Source organism: Gorilla gorilla, chromosome 17, assembly GCF_029281585.2.
Source record: "Gorilla gorilla gorilla isolate KB3781 chromosome 17, NHGRI_mGorGor1-v2.1_pri, whole genome shotgun sequence".
Lineage (NCBI taxonomy): Eukaryota > Metazoa > Chordata > Mammalia > Primates > Hominidae > Gorilla > Gorilla gorilla.
In genome coordinates, this window is record NC_073241.2 from 75,781,919 (window position 1) to 75,802,905 (window position 20,987).

Consider the following 20,987-nt stretch of genomic DNA (forward strand, 5'->3'; position numbering starts at 1 on the left):
GTCAGACTGTCCAGGTTTAAATTTTGGCTCTACCACTAATACTTGTGCAATCTTGAGTAAGTGTCCTTATCTCTCTGTGCTAGGGTTGCCAGATTTAGCCAATAGAGTTAAAAATCCCTATTAAATTTGGATTTTAGATAAACAATGCATAACGTTTTAAGTGTGTCCTATCTAATATTTGAGTCATGCTTATACAAAAACATTATTCATTGCTTATCTGAAATTCAAACTTAACTGGCAACCCTACTCTGTGCCTCATTGTACCATAAAATAAGCATAATATTGCCTATTTCATAGGGTGTTGTGAGGATTACGTGTGTTAACTTTATAAAATGCTTATAAAAATGCCTGGCTCAATGTAGGCTCTCAGTAAGCATTGCTACTGCTATTGTCGCTCTTGTAATTTCCCTTCCCTTTCATTCTCCTTGGCCCATGCCTGGGATCTCTGGACGCTGTGGTCTGGGAATATCCTCTCTGGGTGCTAAGCTCCCAGAATAACACAAAGGGTCTGAGAATTCAGCCTGTCTCTAAGTTGGGGCCATTCCACCTTCTTTATGCCCCTTCCCCACCCCTGCCCTGATGCACAAGGGCCACTCAGGGACTGCTCAAAGTCTGGAGAGGTAGGGGCAGTGCAGGCCAAAGGTCCCATCCCTGTCTGAGTCCCACATTTTGCTAGAGTCTTCATTGCCTCCAAGTATCAAAATGTTAGAGGAGCAGAACCAGAAAGTGAGATCTCAGTCAATGGGCTCAGATGGGGTGCTGAGGGGGGCAATGTTATACTGATGGCACGGATTTAAAGGAGCTCGACCTGGGGCAATATGAACTAAGCTACCATTAAATTAGTGTTTAAGAGAAAAATGCACACTGTTCTGCTTCTTAGCCTTTAAATGTATGAATAGGAAAGTTAACATTTTATCCAATCAAATAACTTATGAATAATAGGCTATAGTTATAAATTATGGCCAATTAAGGAAGAGAGACAGAAATAAAGAAAGAGCTGGGGTCAGAGCAGAGGTGGAGACAGAGTGTGTAGGAAGTTGGCGGAGGACAAGGACAGAACGAGACACACACAAAGAAAGAGCCAGGGAGGGAGAGAAAAAAAGTCAAAGAGACAGAAAAGGTACAAGCCCTCCCATGCATACAAAGAGAAAATGCACGCAGAGTCTGGATTTCCTGGAGCAAAATCTCCATTGTCCCTGAGATACTTGCATCACGACTTTAAAGCCCCTCAGCATGCTCACTACTGCAGAGAGCAGCACGTCTCCTCTCAGAACCTGCTCCTTGTACCGACAGAACCAAAGCAGGAGTCAGGTATGGCCTGAGCGCTGGGCGTTCAGCTTCTATCCCCACAGTGCCAACAAGCACACATGAAGATTTAGGACACCAGGCCTACTGACCCCTGCCTCTTCCTCCTCCAGGAATACATCCTGGTCAACCAGGCTTCTGGATACCAGGGAGGGGACCAGGCAGGGGTTTTTTAGTGAATAAAGGAGATGAGAGGAATGCAGGTGTTCTGAGGCAGATAAGCTCACCACACTCCTAAACAAGGATGATGGAAGGAAAGAGTAAGGGCTTCTGTAAGCAGGAGGTTGAAACTGAGCATTAAACCAAAAGCTCGAAACTGTTAAAAGTATAAACTCCACTTGAAAGTAAAAAATTGAATGAGGAGATTGCAAAATTGAGTGTTGTACAATATAAATAATTTCATACAGAATTTTCCATTTTGTTTATAAGCTAAAGTCTGGACAACATCAAGTATGAGTAAATCCTGGCAGAGTGGTGTAATGACAAAAGCATGGATCTGGAACTCAGGAATTCTGGATTTGTTTCCCTCCTCTGCCCCTAACAAGCTGTGAGATCCTAGGGATTAAACTGTACCACCCAGAAGGCTGGGTGAGATGACCTGGAAGGTCTTTTCTGTCTCAGCATTCTGGGACCTCTAGGATCCCTGGAGGAATGGGAGATTCCAGAGGACAACTTTTTGTTAGATAAAATTTAAGGGAAAAAAATTTAATAACTTTTTGTTCAACCCTTTCTGGAAATCCCACCCAACATATTTGCCACATGAAACAACATTCGAGAATGGTATCTGTCTTTAATTATTAAGGATCTTATAGGACCCCCCAGGCCATCAATTAAAACATAAATCTTTGTTTCAAGGCTGGGAACAGAGGTAGAGAAAACATAAAATATCACATCAAATGTGGATGAAACCCAGGACAGTAAACATATTCCCAGCTTTTTTTGGCATTTGCCTCTTTGTCTTTGAAATTGAGTGCACTAGACTTTATTGCAGATCTTAAAAATGCAGCTAGTTAGAGTATTGAAAGAAAAAGGAAAGTAGCACAATCTCATTTAATCAACAAGCCAATAAATGTGGACAGGGTGACAAAGTAGCAGAGCCAATGATTAAGTGACTTAACAAAGATACCCTAATTAAAGACAACGTACTCCCAAATATCCCACCATTTCTGTCATGTATTCTGAAACCCAAACATTAGAGGCTCATAGCTTTGGATGCTGAAGAACACTGAATTTCTAGGTTATTTGTTAATATACATGGAATCCCTGGGCTGTAAGGGATTTTTAAGAGTCAGCGTGTGATCTGTCAAATCAGTTTTCCACTATAAGGATGATCACAGAAGCATATGTTGAGGAAAAGCTTCCATCAACCAGGGTCCCTGAGTGAACATGCTGAGCAAAGTCCCCTGATACCCTACATCAGACATATAAGTGAGAAATAAATGTTTGTTGTGTTAGGCCACTGGCATTTTAGGCCTGTTTGTTACTTAGCAGAACCTAGCCTATTCTGACTGATACAACTTGAGCATTATTCTCAAATAAATGGTAATTGAAGTGATAAGGATGGAAGAGGTTGCTCAGGGAGTATATTTGTCTGTTCCTCCTGCTGGGAAAACTATGACCCCATGAATGCAGAGTCTGCTTACTCATTGTTGTATCCACATCCCCTGGCATACAAGGCACTCATAATATCAATAGAATTGAAAGCCATTGTCTCCTCTGGGGGTAAACCTTTCTCATCCCCTTCTTCAAAACTCCTGAGATAACTCCTAAGTTTCTTTCCTTTCCTTTCCTTTTTTTTTTTTTTTTTTTGAGACAGAGTCTCACTCTGTCTCCCAGACTGGAGTGCAGTGGTGCAATCTCGGCTCACTGCAAGCTCCACCTCCTGGGTTGACGCCATTCTCCTGCCTCAGCCTCCCGAGCAGCTGGGTCTACAGGCACCCACCACCACATCTGGCTAATTTTTTGTATTTTTTAGTAGAGACGGGGTTTCACCGTGTTAGCCAGGATGGTCTCGATCTCCTGACCTTGTGATCCACCCACCCTGGCCTCCCGAAGTGCTGGGATTATAGGCATGAGCCACCACACTCGGCCAACTCCTAAGTTCCTTAATTAGCCACCACTCTTTCCTTGAAGATGCACGTTCTTTATTCTAGCACTCTTTTGCCTAAGGTGGTGCCAACCGTTAGACTCCAGGAATTGTCTGAGCAGCACAAAAGAGGGAAGGAAAAACTAGCCTCTTCTTATTCTAAATATGACATCACTATTAATAAAAAAAAATCAATCTAGTGCCTTTGTAAACTGTCATTTTTTTTCAGAGTGGCCAAGGAGCAGGGCCTGTCAAGCTAGAGAAGGCAGGAGGAGTCCAAACATAAAATTTCCTGATATCACAATCTTGTAAAAAGAGTAGTCCTTTACCAAAGGGATGTGAGGCTGTGTGCAGAGCCCAGGTTGACCCAAGGGAGACCTCAGATCCCGGGACACCCCATTAAAATCCATCTAAAAAGGTGGTACGTACATACAATGAAATATTATTCAGCCTTAAAAAGGAAGGACGTCCTGTCATGTACTACAACACGGATGAAGCTTGAGGACATCACACTAAGTGAAACAAGCTAGACACAAAAAGACAAATTCTGTAGGATTCCATTTCTATGAGGTCCCTAGAGTACTCAAAGTCATAGAGACAAAAAGTGGAATGGTGGTTACCAGGGGCTGAGGGAAGGTGGAAAAGGGAAGTAATTGTTTAATGGGTATAGTTTCAGTCATGCAAGATGAAAAAAATCTGGAGATCTGATACACAACAATGTGAATATACTTAACACTATTGAACTGTACACTTAAAAATGGTTAAGGTAATAAATTGTATGTCATGTGTTTTCTAACACAACTTTTTTTTAAAATCCAACTCACTTGAGGCATTAAAAAAACAAAACAAAACAAAACATTCACAGCCCACAGCTGCAAACCAGCATTAAACAGGCTTTCTCATGCAATCTTAATCACTTTTTGCCAGCCTGGGACTCCTATAAAGGACCTCAAATATCTTCCATTTAGAAACAAGAGCATTTTCTTTTTGGCAATTGAATTGCAGATCAATAAACCTGCACCCCCAACCCCCTCCTCCCTGTGTTTCCACCATCTTAGGCTTCTCTGCTCTCCAAACAGCCTCTGAGGCCAGGAGGGCTAGGAGTGGTTCTGCTGAGACCCGGACTGCCATCTACCAACTGGACAGCACAGCCCCTGGACCACACAGAGCTCTCCCTTGGGGTGACTTCGCAGGGAGCCAAGGCCCCCATGGCTTTATATCTTCTCCCAATCCTTTCGGTTCAGGCCAGCATCTCCCACCAGTGCCTGACCCCAGCTGGCATTCTCTTGCTTCTGTCTTTTCCTCTCTGTAAAATCTGGCCAACCAAAAGCCTGGGTGTGTTTTCAAGCTCCTCATCATGGCTTTGGATGCCCTCATCTGCTCCTCTCCAGCCTCCTTTTCCGTTTTTCCTGTTTCCCACCCTTTCACGTCCCTTATGCACCAAATAGAATTACTCATTCCTTTCTGTGTGTGCCCCTCAATTGCCCAATTCTGTGCCACCTGCATCACATTTTTTCAACCATTTCTAATGTTCTTTTTCCCAAGCACCAAACAAGGCTGCTGCTCATGAAGGCCCATCTCAGATGCCATCTGGCCCCAAAGATGTCCCCACCCACGACTCCCTCCTCTGAGGTCAACCCTGACACAACCACCACTGTCACTGTGCCTTGTAGTCACCTGTGTTTTATCTCCTTCACTTGGTAACAGTGTTAGCTCCTTAAGAATAATCCCACGCATTCTTGCAGCCTTTCCCAGCTGTCAAGCCACTTTTCCATGTTAACTAATTGGACTCTCATTGCCAAGGGGAAAGAACTACTGCTGTGTTGCACTGGGATCAGGCAGGGTGCTGGGTGCCTAAACACATTTTCTCATCTAGTCCTCATGATGATTTCCTGGGTGAGGTTTATTATGCCCGTTGTACAGATGGAAGGCCTGAGGCTCAGAGGAGTAAAGTGCCTTTCCCAAGGCCACATAAGAGTGGAAGAGAAAGTACTTAAACCTAAATCATCAGCCTCCTAGACCATCAGGGTTCCTTTCTTCAAAAACAGAGTCATATCTGAGCAGCTATTTAACCCCCAGCACTTAGCACAGCATGTGTTTGTCAAATTAATGAATAAATCAACATATTAACCATCATTTTTACTCATTAGTGTATTTAATAAGTATTTATGGTATGCCTGTAGTGTGCCAGACAGTCTCCTACGTGCTGGGGTGGACACAGCAGTAAATGAAACAGATGAGGTCATTAACGACATGGAACTTACATTCTATTGTGGGGAGATGAGCAGCACCTAAATACACAAGCTTTTTGTAGGTCAGATGATAAGCTGATATAGAGAAAAATAAACAGACAAGAGAAATGAGGGGAAGAGGGTACTCTAGGCCTCACTGAGAAGGTGACATTTGAGCAGAGGCCTGCCTGAAGAAAGCATGACAGGGAGCCACTGGGGGAAGGACTGCTAGGGAGCGTGGACAGCAAATGCAAAGGCCTTGAGGTGGGACCATGTCTGTTGGGTTCAAGGAACAGCAAGGAGTGAGCAAGGGGGAACCAGAATAGAGAGATGAGGGGCATAGAGCAGACCTGCGGGCTGAGCAGGCCACCAAACATGCTTTGGCTTTGACTCTGAGTGACCAGGAGCTTCTGCAGGATTTGGAGCAGAGGAGTGGTGTGATCCTGGTCACTGGGCTGCTGTAGGCAATAGGAGGGCCTTGGGCAAGCAGGGATCAGGTCAGGAAGCTTCGATCAGGGGGTGGGGATGGTGAAGATAGAAGGGATGAGGTCGGACTCATGCTCTTCTGATGGAAGGCCCAACAGGTTCTGCCAATGGACTGGGGACAGGGCATGAGTGGCAGAGAGGCATCCAAGAGGTCTAGTCATGGAGGATGTTGACTGGACATGTCAACAGTGAGGGAGATGTCAGTGTTCTCAAATCCTTTTGGCTGCAAAGGCCTTATTTCAGAGCTCATAAAGGTCATGGAGAGCCTAGCGAAGGCCCTAGGTATTGACAGAAAAGGTGGTATCTCTCCAAGAAAGGGGAGATTCACTATTCTGATTCGGTTTCTTCTGAACTTCTATAATTTTTTGTCTAGCTCCCACAGTAGGCTTTGCATAGAGTTGCTCTTGGCTTGAAGATTGTTAAGGCCAGCTCATCACAGAGCCCTGGCAGACTGCTACTTCAATAGCAAAGGAAGCAAAGGATTGTCAACTAGCCATGCCAACAGAAAGAGATGGGGAGGGAAGAGGAGATGAGGGAAGGGGAGAGTGGAGGGAGGAAGAAAGAAGAGAAAGGGAGGGGGGAAAAGAAGAGTAATGAGAAGACTCTATTCACAAGAGCAATAAAATATAATATACCTGGGCATAAACTTAACAAGAATGTGTAGCAGTTATGTGTAGGAAATTGTAAAGCATTACTGAGGTACATAAACAGCTGGATAAATGGAAAAGTATACCGGAGGGTAGCACTTATTCTAAATATGCAATTCTCTACACATACACTTCATGGCATAACAATCAAAATTCCAAGAGGATTTTTTTTTCAAGTCACTTAATGTCTTGATTTGAAAAAGGCAAGAATAGCTAATATTTTTAAAGAATAATGAAGGGGGACAAGTACTGACAGGCATTACTATCGATTGTAAAGCTATAATAATGTTTAAATTGTTGGGCTAGCCGAGAAATGCCAAATCAGTGGCAAAGAATTACTAACCCTGATGGAGCTGCAAGGGGAAGCTGGGGATGTTCACAGTTTGTCCCCAGCCTCACAGTTCTGTGGCACTTTTTCCTTTCCAAGCTTAAATGCCTTGGATTTTCAGAACATCTTAAGAAGTTAGGCTGGCAACATTAAGCCCATTTATCAGAAGAGGAAACAAAAGCCCATAAAGATGGCATGACTTGTCCAGGGTGACCTGATGAGTTTCTGGCAGAGGTCAGACTCCAGGTCAGGACCCTGGTTCCCAGCCATGGGGCTGTCCTATGGCCTTTATGTGGTTTCACAATGACCTCACAAAAAACCATGACAATGGGCTGTCTGTGAGCTGTGGCTCAGTGTTCCCTCGGGCTGGTAGGGGAGGGTGGGGTGGGAAATGGGAGAACCCTGTCACCTCCTGCCCTGCACAGAGGGGAGCCCAACAAGGCTATGGGCTGGAAAGTTGATTTAATTCAACAAATATTTGTTGATAGGGTGCCCACTACATTCTAGACCCTGGCAGGCCCTCAGCAGCCCCAAAGCCCACTCAGGATCACTCATGCTTTCTTCTCTGTCCCACTCCACTCATACAAGGGGACTTCTCTCCTTTCTCTTGCCCTTGGGCCCCTTACACCCAAGGGGCAATGAGGCCTAATGAAAACACGTTCAATTCAACATAGACAGTCTGGAGTTCTGGTCCTGGCCGTGGCACTGACTGATTATGGGGCTGTGGCTTCACCTCCCTGGGGTGTGGACCTATGGGAAGACGTAACACTCTCTTCCCAGCCCAACTCATGTGGCAGCTGTGAGCCTCCACCAGGGGTCAGCAAACTACGGCCTTCAGGCCCAATCGGGCCTACCCTGCTTGCGGACATCCATAAGCTATGCATGGATTCACATTTTTAAATGGCTGGAGGAAAAAATCTAAGGAAGGATAATATTTTTTGACATGTGAAAATTATATGAATTTCAAATTTCAGTGTCCAACACTGAAATTTGAAATTCATATAATTTTCACATGTCAAAACGACACAGCCATGCCCAATCATTTAGGCATCATCTATGACTGCTTTTGTGTTACACCAGCAAAACTGTTGTTCCAGAGATCAAATGCTTGCAAAACCTAAAATATTTACTATCTGGTCTTTACACAAAATGTTTGCTGACCCCTGGTATAGAATATTAAAAGAATGTACTAGAAGTTGCTTTATATGTTGAGAGGCTTATAGGTGAGCTATGCCTAGGCATGGAGACTGGACCAAGGAAGGTCTGACAGGGATTGGAAATCCTGTCTCTCTAAACAGATGGACCTCAAGAGTTGCTGGTCTGGGGGATCTATCGGACTGTCATCTCACAGGGCAGGTGACACTGGGGGCTGCCAATGAGAGAAGAGGGAGAGAGGCAATGCCCATCCAGCCTGCAACATGGGCAAACCTGCTCTGGTGGCCATGACAGGCAACACAGCCAGCCCACCCTCACCCTCAGATGTCACGCAGCCCACTCTCAGCCTCAGACATCACAACCAGCCCACCCTCACCCTCATACCTGCCCACCCTCATTCTCAGATGTCACCCAGTCCACCCTCACCCTCGGATGTCACAGCCAGCCCGCCCTCATCCTCCAGTATCACAGCCAGCCCATTCTCACCCTCCAACGTCACCCAGCCCACCCTCAGTCTCAGACATCATAGCCAGCCAACCCTCACCCTCACACACACCCACCCTCATTCTCAGATATCACCCAGTCCACCCTCACCCTCTGATGTCACAGCCACTCTGACCTTCCAGCATCACAGCCAGCCCACCCTCACCCTCCAATGTCATCCAGCTCACCCTCAGCCTCAGGCATCACCACCAGCCCACCCTCACCCTCATACTCACCCACTCTCATTTTCAGATGTCACCCAGTCCACCCTTACTTTTCGACGTCAGAGCCAGTCCACCCTCACCCTCCGACATCACAGCCAGTCCACCCTCACCCTCCAATGTCACACCCAGCCCACCTGCACCCTCAGACATAACCCAGCTCACCCTCAGCCTCAGACATCACCCCCAGCCCGCCCTTACCCTCATATCTGCCCACCCTCATTCTCAGTGTACCCCAGTCCACCCTTACTTTTGGATGTCACGGCCAGTACACCTCACCCTTAGGTGTCACCCAGCCCACCCTCACCCTCCACCATCACAGCCGGCCCACCCCCAGTCTTCTTCCAGGACTACCTCTGTGGCAGACATGGCCTCCCTCAGAGCAACACTCCTCCCTGCCCACCGCCCCCACACTCACGTGATCTCGCTGTTCATGTCAGTAATGTCTATTCTGTCCAGGAACCAGCCTGCTCTGTTGCCTGTGTTGTCGTGGCGAATCCGAATCTTGGTCAGGGCCCCCAGGTCAATGGCATAGATGGTGAAGGTGTCTGTCTGGGAAGGGCCAGGGAACACTCAGTGGGGTAAGACCTACCCCTCCCCACCTGGCCATCAGCCCCATCCTCCCAAGAACCAGGGCAGCCAGCCAGAGGCCAATGGTGAGACCCAAAGCAACCAGGAGTGGGGATGATGGAGAATGTCACTTAGTAGTCTGGTGTTTGGTCTGCACAATTGTTTCCCTAACTTGTCCCTGCCAGGAGATCTCACTCTCATGTCCAGGAAGGTGGAAGGAGGAGAGGAAGAGTGAAGGTGACCTTGAGAGGCAGAAGAGAAGATAGGTTTGCTGGATGCCCACATTTGTGGTGGGTGTTTTGTGTGCAGGAGAGGGGGGTGCACTGAAACCCTCTGCAATGTGTGCAGGTGTGTGCATAATCTGCTTCAATCACATATTTGTATTAAGTACCTGCTATGAGCTGGTGCTGTGCAAATCCAAAGTGACTGTCAGAAACTGAAGATGGATTTGCCCACCATTTAGGTGTGAAGAGGGCCATATGGATCACACCATGTGAATGCACACACTGCTCTGTGCACAGGAGGAAGCAGACCACACCAGGAACCTATAAGTAAATGGGGCCTTCTTGGATATAACTTTTTTGACTCTTAATTTTGAAAAAGATTTTAAATCTACAGAAAACTTTCAGAAATAGTATGATGAAAGTTCATATGCCTTCATTTAGATTCTGCACTTATTTGTAACGTTTGCTTTCTCACTCTGTCATCTCTCTTGCACTCTCTCTCTTGCTCTATGTTTTTCTAAATCATTTGAAAGTAAGTGGCAGATACCATGATTCTTCATCCCTAAATTCTTCAACATGGATTTCCCAAGAACAAGGATATTCTCATATAATCACACTAGAATGATCCAATTCAGAAAACTTAACATCAACATAATGCTATTATATAATATACAGTCCATGTTCAAATTTTACCAGTTGTACAAGTTATGTAGTCCTCTATAGAAATTTTTTCCTAATCCAGAAATATGTGGCTATAATTTTTAAAGGAGAACACTGAAACGCAGAAATAAACTACATCCTCAAGTCAAGGGGAAGATTCTTTAAAGAAAAAGCAGGGGGCACCTGAAATAAATCAAGAAATAGCCCAGAAATATGTTAATTAATTTAGTTCATTTTTTAAAAATCTGTGTTAATGAGAGAATTTGGCTTTCGGGTAGAGGCAGGAATGGGAAGGGTGAGATAAGAGATAGTTTTCTAGCCAGGGGATATTATAAAATCTTGAAGGGCAAAGATGACGGCTTTATTTTTCATGATTTTCCCACTACACCTGGAAGAGTAAGGTATGCGTATTTCTTTTCATGGATTCCCACTGCATTAGGATACAGTTCTGGCTTCTCAGCTTGTCTCTTAAGCCTCTCATGACCCCACCCACCCCATACCCTAAATTGTTCTTATCCAAGCTTATCCACTGGGGCTTAGCACTGACCACAGCTCAGCTGGAAGACACACTGTCCTAAACTGGCCTCCCCCATTTCCACCTCCATATCTTTGCTCATGTGGTTCCATCTTCTGAGAACATCTTCCACTGTTGCCTTTATATGTCTACACCATACTCACCTGCCAAGGCCCAGTTTAAGTTGCTCCCTCCCCCTAGTTTTCCCCCAAGACATCATCTTGCGGCGAGGACTTCCTCTTGAACCCCCGCATCCCTACCAAGTGCCTCAGCATCTGCCACTCAACGCCATTCTCTGTTTGTTCCTGTGGGTCAGCTGGCCCATGGGCTCCAGGTGCTGGGGCCCTGCCTGCAATTCTCTCATAACCCCTCCACAAAGTATCAGTGTTACTGAAGAGGTACTGCCATGAAACCTGGTGGGATGAACAAGTCACACTGCCAGACACAGCAGCCATTGTGCTGCGATGGGCTGCCATGGGAATCTCAGAGGGCACCAAACCCACAGCCCCCACCCAGGGACCAGAGACCCTCACCCTACCTGCCCCTGCTCAAATTTGTTGGACTTGTCTGACTTCTTCAGGGGTCGTTCGCCTGTGTCTCCATACTCCTCGCCGTAGATGGTTAGGTAGACGTTAGCATCAGTGCCGGCCTTGGGCACATTCCCCGTGACCACCTGAACCTCATAGGTGTTTCCTGGAGACACAGAAAGATGCAGTGTGGAGGGCCTCAAGGGCCATGGGGTGTTTGGACCTGAGGCACAGCCTCTCAGATCCAGCCAGATCCTAGAACAGAGGGATCTTCAGATGCATCTACACTAACCTGGGACTGAAACTGCCCACACTCCCAACCCAAGACTCCTTTACCATGAAGCCAGCAGGCAGCCCTCCTACCTCATGACCCCTCAGTCAGTTGTATTGAGTCATATCAGGGCTCCTCCCAAAGTCATCAGTTCCTCCTGAGAACCTCAGGACAAGCGCTATGCTTATCCCCAAACAGCAGTGTCAATGGTGGCATTTCACACACAGGTCAAGAGAGCTATTTGGGAACCATGATGGGTGCCCACCTATTTGGCCTCCACGTGAGGGGGATCTAGGCCCCCTGCTCCCAGTGGGCCCCCTTTAGGGGAACTGTCTGATCACTCCCTCCGCACCCCTCCCACCTCCCCCACCCCCACCCCCCATGACCCGCTTACGCTCAGGACCCGGCTTGCCAGCTGGCACCAACTCCACGACAAGTTCGTTGTCCTCCTTGCCCCGGGCCAGCCAGCGGTGGGCTTCGAACTTGTGCTGCTCAATCACCTCCTGCATCCCCGGCCCAAACTCCTCCTCTTCCTCCTCTTCTTCCGTCTCCTCCTCCTCCTCCTCTGACGAGGACTCCTCTGATGAGGACGACTCCTCTTCCTCCCCCTCGTCCTCTTCGTCGCTGCCCTTCCTCTTCTTCTTCTTCCTCTGCAGCTTGGCCTTCAGCCGCTCCTTCTTGAGCAGCTGCTGCAGCTTGTCCTTCTCCTTCTTCTTCCGGGCCTCCTCCTCCGGCGTGAGGTCCACCTCCCGCACCACCAGGTGCCGCAGCCACACGGTGTCCACGAACCAGCTGGGCCCAAAGCCCTCGCCCGTGTGCCCCAGCCGGAGCTTATAGACCTCGCCCACGTCGGCCGCCTCAAGCTGTTCAAAGGGCAGAGCAGCGGCTGTCGTGGCCCCAGCGTCCTCCCCAACGCCCCCAACAACCCCGCCCAACAAAGAGCCAGGCACAAGGCCTGTTTGCTAAGCTGCAGGATGGAGAGGGCTGGGGCCTCTGTGCTCAGATCCTTCCACCACCTCCCTCTCTCCGGCCACACCTGTCCTGGGTCCCCTGGGATTACCTGACCCCACCCTCCAACCAAGTTTATTTCTTCCAACTTCTGTGTGGGCAAGCTGGTCTCCCTCTTCTTCTCTCTTAAACACACATGCCTGCATGTATACACACACACACGCACGCGCGCGCACGCCTCATTCCTATGATTTCTGTCCCTATCATGGCTCATACAGTTTCCTTGCTTGGCCTGCCTTTATCCCCCTCCTCTACTTGCAGCTAAAATCTATTCATTCAGGTTCCTGTGTTTCATCACTTTTTTTAACTTTGTGCCTCTGTGTTCTCTTTACAAAAATTTTCAGTGTTAACCATATATAACTTTCGTAATAAGCAAAAAAAAAAAGTGCTCTTTTTCAATAACAAAAATTTCACCCACACCCACAGAGGCCCAAGCTCCCTCCTCCCCCAACCCTGAGCACATGGCCTCAGCCTGACTGCCCCTTCCCCAAGAGCAGAGAGGGGGTCCAGGGTTTAGCTCTGGTGCCGGTTTGGCCTGGATGCCCTCTTCATCCTCACAAGCTGGTCTCTGCTCTCTTGATTATGAGTTCCTTAAAGGCGGAAACCATCATTTTCAGTCTCTACCAGGATGGGCATAGCACATAACTGGCCCAAAGGGCAGTGTTGATGGCATCATCGACTCTAGATCATGAGACCTGAGCTCTGTCCTGAGCCCCAGGCTCTGAGGAAGGACCCACATTAAGGTAGGGGCTGGCCCGTCCCCTGCAGCACTCAGGGTAGGGCTCACATGGGGGTTGTTGCTAGTCAGAGTCCTCCCAGGCTTCCTGATGCTGATGAGCCCTGTCTGGGGTTTGATCCTTTTCAAAGCCTGTCCCACCAGTTCTTTCACTGAGTGCCAGGGCAAACTGAGGCCAAGGCTGTCCCATGAGTTCCACAGTGTCCTACAATTCAAATCCAGACCTAGATGAGAACTCAGGCCTTCTGACCCCCTGTTCATGAGTCCACAATGCAGTCAACAAACCACCTTTGCCAGAAAATTACCAGTCCTGGTAGAGCCCAGGGCCCCTGGGAGAGTGGAATTTATACTTCTCAGCTACTTAGGAGAAAGGCTCTGGACCTGGTAAGTCACTTCTTCAGTGCATTAGCTCTCCTCTTCAGCATTTCCCAGGTTACAGCACCCCTGCAATCAACCTTGCCAAGGAGGCCAGCTTGCTGCACCACTGGCCTCCCTCACATCTGTCTGCCCAGCCGTGCCTTCATCCACCACCACATCCAGTAAATTGGCATCCAGAAGACACGCTGTCCAGTTCCATCTCCATAACTGGGCACTCCATCCCAAGTGCATTCCCTGACATTGACTCTTGATCATTACAGGAACTGTGAAGCCAGCCAGGCAGGTATTATAAAGCTAGGTTTTAACTGATGAGGAAGTGGAGGCTCAGAGAGCTAAAATACTTGGTCCTCTGCCTCCTCAGCAGTGTATGAGGGTGTCTGGCTCAGTGAGGCTCCCTCCAGCTCTGATATTCCAGACACTTATGACTCTGGCCCAGGTCCCAGTTCAGCCAGGACTGTCTTCCCTGGGCACTGGGTAAGGACTCTTTGCTGAAGGCTAAGGTGCTCCTGGCATGCAGAAACACAAGGCACCCAGCATGAACATGCTGCCTGCACACATACATCTGCACATGCACACACATTGTCATCTCTATAATAAAACATTCATGTTTCTCCTAAGGGGCGCCACCCTTGCATCCTCCTCTCTTGCCAACACCATGCCCACATTCTTATCTCTTTTTTCCTTCTATTGAAAGACTTGGAAAGGAAGAACGGAGACCTGGGATACTCAGGAAACAGCCATAAAATTCCAAGTCTCTCAGTGTCTTGGCTGGGAAGCATTTCCTTGACATCAGGCTTGAGAGAACTGTAGACTCAGAGGCCACAGGGCTGGGGATGAGTGGAGGAACTGCAGCCTTAGTGCCATCTTTTGCAAGATTAGAATCACCTGCTCCCATGATTCTCAGGGTCGGCAGCATGTTAGTATCCCTGGAGGAGCTTTTTAACGTACACCCAGAAAATATATCCCATCCCCAGAGGTTCTGATTTGCCTGGTGTGGGGCGTGCACCAGGCGGCACTTTTTTCTTAAAGCTCCCCAGGTGATTGTAACATGAGGCCAGGGGTGGGAATCACTGATCTAGTCCAATCCCCTCATTTTAGGCCGAAAGCTCAGGTCTGGAGAGAGGAAGCATTTTCCACCCAACTGGAGGGAGGCAGCCCATTCTTGGGTGAGTATTGACTGAGGAAATTAGTACACCCAGGGAAGCATCTTGGTGTCCACTGAGCCTGCTGTTGGCACCCCCGCTCCTCGACCCCACGTACCTGGAATGTGTCCTTGGATGCCCGTTCAAAAACTTTTGAGCGGCTGGAGAGGAAGAGCACTTCTGTCTTGCCTTTCTCTCCATAGATCTGCATGTAGACTCGGGCACTGGTGCCTGCGCCACCCACATCTCCTGTCCAAATCTCAACCTCATAGTGGACCACTGGGTGGGCACGTGCAGAAGAAGTGGAACATTTAGTCATAATAACAATAACAGTGATAGTAACAAAACAAACCTTTCCTGAGCCTGTTCCAGGTGCCTGGCGCTTTACAGTCATTCACTTATCTAATCCTCTCCTCAACACCCTGAGTAAGCACAATCATTCCCATTTTGCAGGTAAACAAACTGAAGCTTAGAGGAGAATAGGTGGTGGAAATGCCAAATCTAAGCAATCAGACACACCCCAGTCATCCTCTGCACCACATGCACCAGGAAGGAGGAGGAGTCACATGCCAGTTGGCGATCCCTGCTGTGTGCCTGCCTGCTACAGTTTGCATGTTTGTCCTCTCCAAAACTCATGCTGAAATGTCATTGCCATTGTAACCATATTAAAAGGTGGGACCTTTAAGGAGTGATTAGGCCCCCCAAAATGCTTATGTTGAAGCCACTAACCCCAATACCTCAGAATGTAACTATATCTGGAGATAGGAGTCTTTAAAGAGGTGACTAGTTTAAATGAGACCCCCAAGGGCAGGCCCTAATCCAAGCTGATTGGCGTCCTCATAAGAAAAGGAAATTGTGGCACATAGAGAGACACCAGGGATGTGGAGAGACACTAGGGATGTGGAGAGACCAGGTGAGTCCACAGCGATGAGGCAGCCCTAGCACAGTAATGCAGAGAGCAGTGAGTGCAGAGAGAGCGATCCATCGAAAAAGGAGACTCACTCCAGAAAAAACAAGCTCTACAAAAGATGAAAAGCAATTATCATAAGGCAGGTGATTCAGCGGTGAATAATATTGACATACTTATAATAATATAAAAATTGAACACTGATTTAGCTGTTTTGAAGGCTGGAAGGAGGGGGAGAGAAAGAGAGTGTGTGTGTGTGTGCACGCACACACGCACACATGAGGGCCCATACAAGTGCCTGTATATGTTAAAAGAGCTAAATCCTCTTTCATAGTAGGAAGTCAATAGATAACATCTAAGACTGTAAAATTAAAAAATTGAGGCCAGGCACGGTGGTTCAGGCCTGTAATTCCACTGCTTTCTAAATCCACTGAGGCAGAAGGATTGCTTGAGGCCAGGAGTTCAAGATCAGCCTGGGCAACACAACAAGATCCCCATCTCTACAAAAATAAAATAAAAATAAAAATTGAGGGGTGTGGTGGCACGTGCCTGTAGTCCCAGCTACTCAAGAGGCTGAGGCACGGGGATCGCTTGAGCCTGGGAGTCAAGGCTGCAATGAGTTATGATTGTGTCACTGCACTCCAGCCTGGGTGCCGGAGCAACATCCTGTCTCTAAAAAATAAATAAATAAAAATTGATAGGTATATTGTTTAAAAATATGGAGCTAAATTTTAGAGGAAAAATCTAAAGTAAGGTTGTTGGCATTGAAGAAGGGGGGTGGGGTAAGGGGAAGAGGTAGGTAAGGGAACTATTGCTTTTTTATTTTTATCTTCTTGATTAGTATCTGTACTACTCTGATGGAATTCCAGTGTTGATTTATAAAATGAGGGAAGGAGTTGATTCTCATACTGGCAAGTGCCATTACAAAGCATGTGTATATAACAGCCCTAAAGGAACTTGCAGGTTGCTTCAGATTAGACACACACACGAAAAGATATTCAAAGAGTTCTGGGAGCGGGAGAGGTGATTTCACACTGGGGTTCCCTCTCAGGGAAGCTGCTGTGGAAGTGAGCCTTGGGCAGTTGCTTTCAGGGCCAATGTAGAAATGCAGAGGTGAGGCCACTCGTAGTGGCTCACGTCTATAATGCTAGCACTTTGGGAGCACAAGGCAGGTGGATCACTGGGGGTCAGGAGTTGGAGACCAGCCTGGCCAACATGGTGAAACCCCATCTCTACTAAAAATACAAAAATTAGCCGGGTGTGGGGGCATACACCTGTAGTCCCAGCTACTCAGGAGCCTGAGGCAGGAGAATGGCTTGAACCCGGGAGGAGGTTGCAGTGAGCTGAGATTGTGCCACTGCACTCCAGCCTGGGCAACAGAGTAAGCCTCTGTCTCAAAAAAAAAAAAAATGCAGAGGTGAGAAGGGACATTCTCTGTGCCAGGCTTTGGTCCCACTGTCTTCCTCCTCAGAAATGTCACCATCCTATCCAAAAAGGCCCTTCCCCCACACCATTGCTAACCCTTTATCCTGTTTCATGTTCCTCTTGGCTGTTCATTCGCATTATCCTATCATTGTCTGTCTCCCCTGTGGAATATAAAGCCTGTGAGTGCAAGGGTTTTGTTCGTTTTGCTCACAGCTGCCTCCACAAAGCTCAGAGCAGTGCTGGCAGAGAGAAACCCTCAATAGACAGTCATTCCTCAGTATCTGCAGGGACAGGTTCCAGAACCCCCAAGCATACCCAAATCTGAGGATGCTCAAGCCCCTCATATAAAATGGCATAGTATTTGTATATAACCTACACACATCCTCCTATACACTTTAAATATCTCTAGGTTACTTATAATGCCTAATACAAGGTAAATGCTATATAAATAGTTGTTATACTGTACTGTTAGGGAATAATGACAAGGAAAAAAGTCTGTATATGTTCAGTACAGATGCAATTTTTTTCCAAATGTTTTTGATCCTCGATTGAATCCACCGATGCACAACCCATGGATGTGGAGGGCTGACTGTGTATTTTTTTTTGAATAAATGAATGAATAAAGAGTTTTATCTCCTCAGCCAGTCTTCATCGCAGAAGACATGAACTAGGTCTCAAACTCCTATACAGGGTTGAGTGTGCATTTCCTAATAAAGTCATTTGCTGCCTTTATTCCAGAAAAAAAGTATTTCATCCATTGGGTCCTCAGTTTCCTCATCTATAAAATGAGCCCTTCTTTCCTGCAAGAACCATAGTACCAGAAGCGGTGAAAGCCCCCATTTTCTCCCTGCAGGACCCTACCAGCAGCACTTGTCAGCAAGACCTACTTTGCCCCATGGTCCCTCCTCCTTCCCCTCAGCCCCATCCCCCATGGGAAACAATGGGTGGTCCCACCACAGCCTCCTCCATACATTTCTGGATCTCCACCACCTCGCTGGGATACAGCTCCACCTCCAGGCGCCCGTCAGCCTGGTTCTTGTCCAGCCAGCGGTTGGCGGGAAAGGTGTACTGCTTGCCTTGACGGGGCACACGGATCTGAATGCTGCCCAGGAACCAGCTGGCATGCATGCCGGTGCTGTCATGCCCAATCACCAGCCGGTTGATCTGAAGGAAACCCGAGTGAGGGTGAGCAAGGAGCCAGTGTGTAGAAACCTCCATGATCCCATCCCTACCTCCCCAAACACCAGCACAAAACCCAACCCAGGTCTCCAGTCCCCAGGAGAGGGAAGATCCATGGGAAAGCTGGAATCCCGTTCCTGCCCCACCATCAGCCAGCTGGGGGACCAGGTCATCACCTCACCTGCCTGTAGCCACCATTCCCTTCTCCTAAGCCCAGCACACCTCCCAGGGCCACAGTGAGAAACAAGAGGGGAGTGGAGGTGACACGAACTTTGAAAGCTCCACTAGTACTTAATCATGTTAGGTCACGGCCATGTGAGAAAGCAAATGTTTAAAATGTTTGCCATCACCTTCCAATAACTGTGTTATTGATTTGGTTTGGTTTTGAACAATACACAGTTGTATATATTTCTGCATTTCTTCAACATACCTATCCTGAAGGTGACAGAATATCACCCATCCTGAAGGTGACAGACTATGCAGGCAACCTCTCAGGACTCTGCAGTTCTGTGTCCAATTCCTCTGCTCACTCTTGGACCCAAGGAACACTTTTCTTTTTCCAATAACACTCTATAATTGCTTTGCAATTTTGCATTTTAACATCTTTGCCCCCATGGGCAACATAGAGGAGAGTGCAGATGATCATATCACCATCCTTATATGTACTTGGTTTGTCAATGTTTGGATTGCTTTTATGTTTTTTTCTTTTTGAAATGCTGTATACAGAGCAATTTTAACATCAGATGGAATTATCAGATGGCCTTTGAGAACCCTTCCAGCCCTGAGATTCTCTCTGCAATGGTTTGAAGAGATGATGTTAGCCATGAGTCTGGTGCCAAAAGGCCAGATTTAGAAAACTATCCATGTGAGCCTGCTCTTGCTCTTCTGAGTCCTAAGTGCCTCTTTGCAGCTGGTAATGGCAACAACATCAGAGCTAAGTGCATGCAGCCCAGTCCCCTGGAATTATCAGAAGAAAACCAGCTAAGCTTACAAAGCCTGAGAGCCCTCTGTGTGCATGTCAAGGGACAGGGAAGAGTTTTGTTGTTCTTCTGTGGTGCCAGGACTGTGAAAGTCCCAGGGAGGGATTGGCTGAAAGGGTAAAGACAGAGGTAAGTGTCTGATATGACTGGATGCTCCCTAAGGGCAGACACTAGCTCAGTTCTACAACACTTCACACCTGACATAGACTAATTGTTGAGTAGCATTTACTCAGCACTTAGTATGAGCATGTGGGTGTTATTCACATATTTAACGCTAATAGCAACCCCATTAGGATCTCATGTTGTTATGAATGAGAAAACGGAGGCAAACAGAGGTTAAATAACTTACATATGGCAGGTAAGTGGAAATGGGTCTCAAATATGCGGTTGGCAGCCAGAGCCCATGCTCCCAGCCTCTTGGCCACGCTGCTTGTTGAGGGGGTTTCAGAAACTCAGGAAGAAGCTTAAATGCCCTCCCACTGCCACCCTACTCTTCCTAGAGGTCTAACTTACCCGCCAGCTGCTGCCCAAAATCCTTTAGTAAAGAGAACAGCATTTTCACTCTGCAATTATTGATTCAGCTTAAAATGTAAATACATCTTGATAAATGAAAACATTGATTTAAGTTCATTAACCTCAAGGTATAAATGACTAACATGAGATCTTTCCCTGGAGTGAGTTTTGATGGGAGAAGAGATTCCTAGGACCTGAAATAGGGTGGGACTCCCAGAGAGGGAAGGGGCAGGAAAGATGAGGTTCCAGGTAGAGGGCTTGTTACCATCTCCATTTCCACCAAGCCACACCCTGGGAGCAGCAGGTAGTAACAAAAATCCCAGCTCAGGCATTTCTAGAGACATCCCCAATCCTCAAGTCCAAGATTTAGAACTGTGTTTCTCCAGGTGATGTCAAGGAAGATTCTCACCTTGGCCAAACTCTAGCCAGGCTCCTGAACCCTTTTTCTCAGCCTCAATCTTCGCCTATAAAGACTTGAACAAAACACTAACACAGTTTCTAACAGCTCAAGGCCACATCCCTAGGGTGACCCTAATCCCCCTTACTGTGCTTGCCTTAGAAAACTCGAGGCTGTCAAAATAATTTACTGTTGGTTCCAGCCAACACCTGAGGGTAGGGCTTCTGTCTGCAGACTCTTGGAGGATAAGACCCTCATGCCATAAAGCATCAGTTAGCAAACCCAGATGGGTTCCACAACCCACATGTGCTGATCTCTCCATTACTGCTTTTTGTGTTTTTCCCCTGACTCTACTGAGCCCTTGATTACCCTCCCCTTATTCCCTCATCCTCCCTTTAAAGAGGTTTGCAAACCTCTGCCCAAACCTAAGTTGGGTTCAGTTCACACTGGCCTTTTTTCCTGATGGCAGTGGTAGATTACTGATTAAAGTCTGTCTTTGCTGCTTTACTGTTCAGCTTTCTCTTTGATGAAGTGCTTAGACCACTTGCAGCAGAGTCACCTGGAGCCTTGATCTGGAGGCTCTTGGGTTCCATCTCCCAAGACAGAATCTCTCA

General features: G+C 47.3%; 1 protein-coding gene across 11 annotated transcripts in view; it reads right to left on the reverse strand.

Moving 5' to 3' along the window:
• The window catches only part of LOXHD1 (lipoxygenase homology PLAT domains 1), a 183,771-nt gene that overhangs the window by 71,475 nt on the left and 91,309 nt on the right, over positions 1-20,987 (reverse strand). For 6 of the 11 annotated variants that reach the window (XM_063699192.1, XM_063699193.1, XM_063699194.1 and 3 more), the window contains 5 exons: positions 18,276-18,468; positions 15,091-15,251; positions 12,103-12,571; positions 11,449-11,603; positions 9,361-9,494 (listed from right to left, as the gene is read on the reverse strand). In XM_063699192.1, the coding sequence (XP_063555262.1) occupies positions 9,361-9,494; positions 11,449-11,603; positions 12,103-12,571; positions 15,091-15,251; positions 18,276-18,468 (1,112 nt within the window). Of the gene's footprint in view, positions 1-9,360; positions 9,495-9,903; positions 10,053-11,170; positions 11,289-11,448; positions 11,604-11,800; positions 11,910-12,102; positions 12,572-15,090; positions 15,252-18,275; positions 18,469-20,987 lie in introns of those variants that run through there. The other 5 variants (XM_019014297.3, XM_055368042.2, XM_055368045.2 and 2 more) reach the window with 4 other exon arrangements.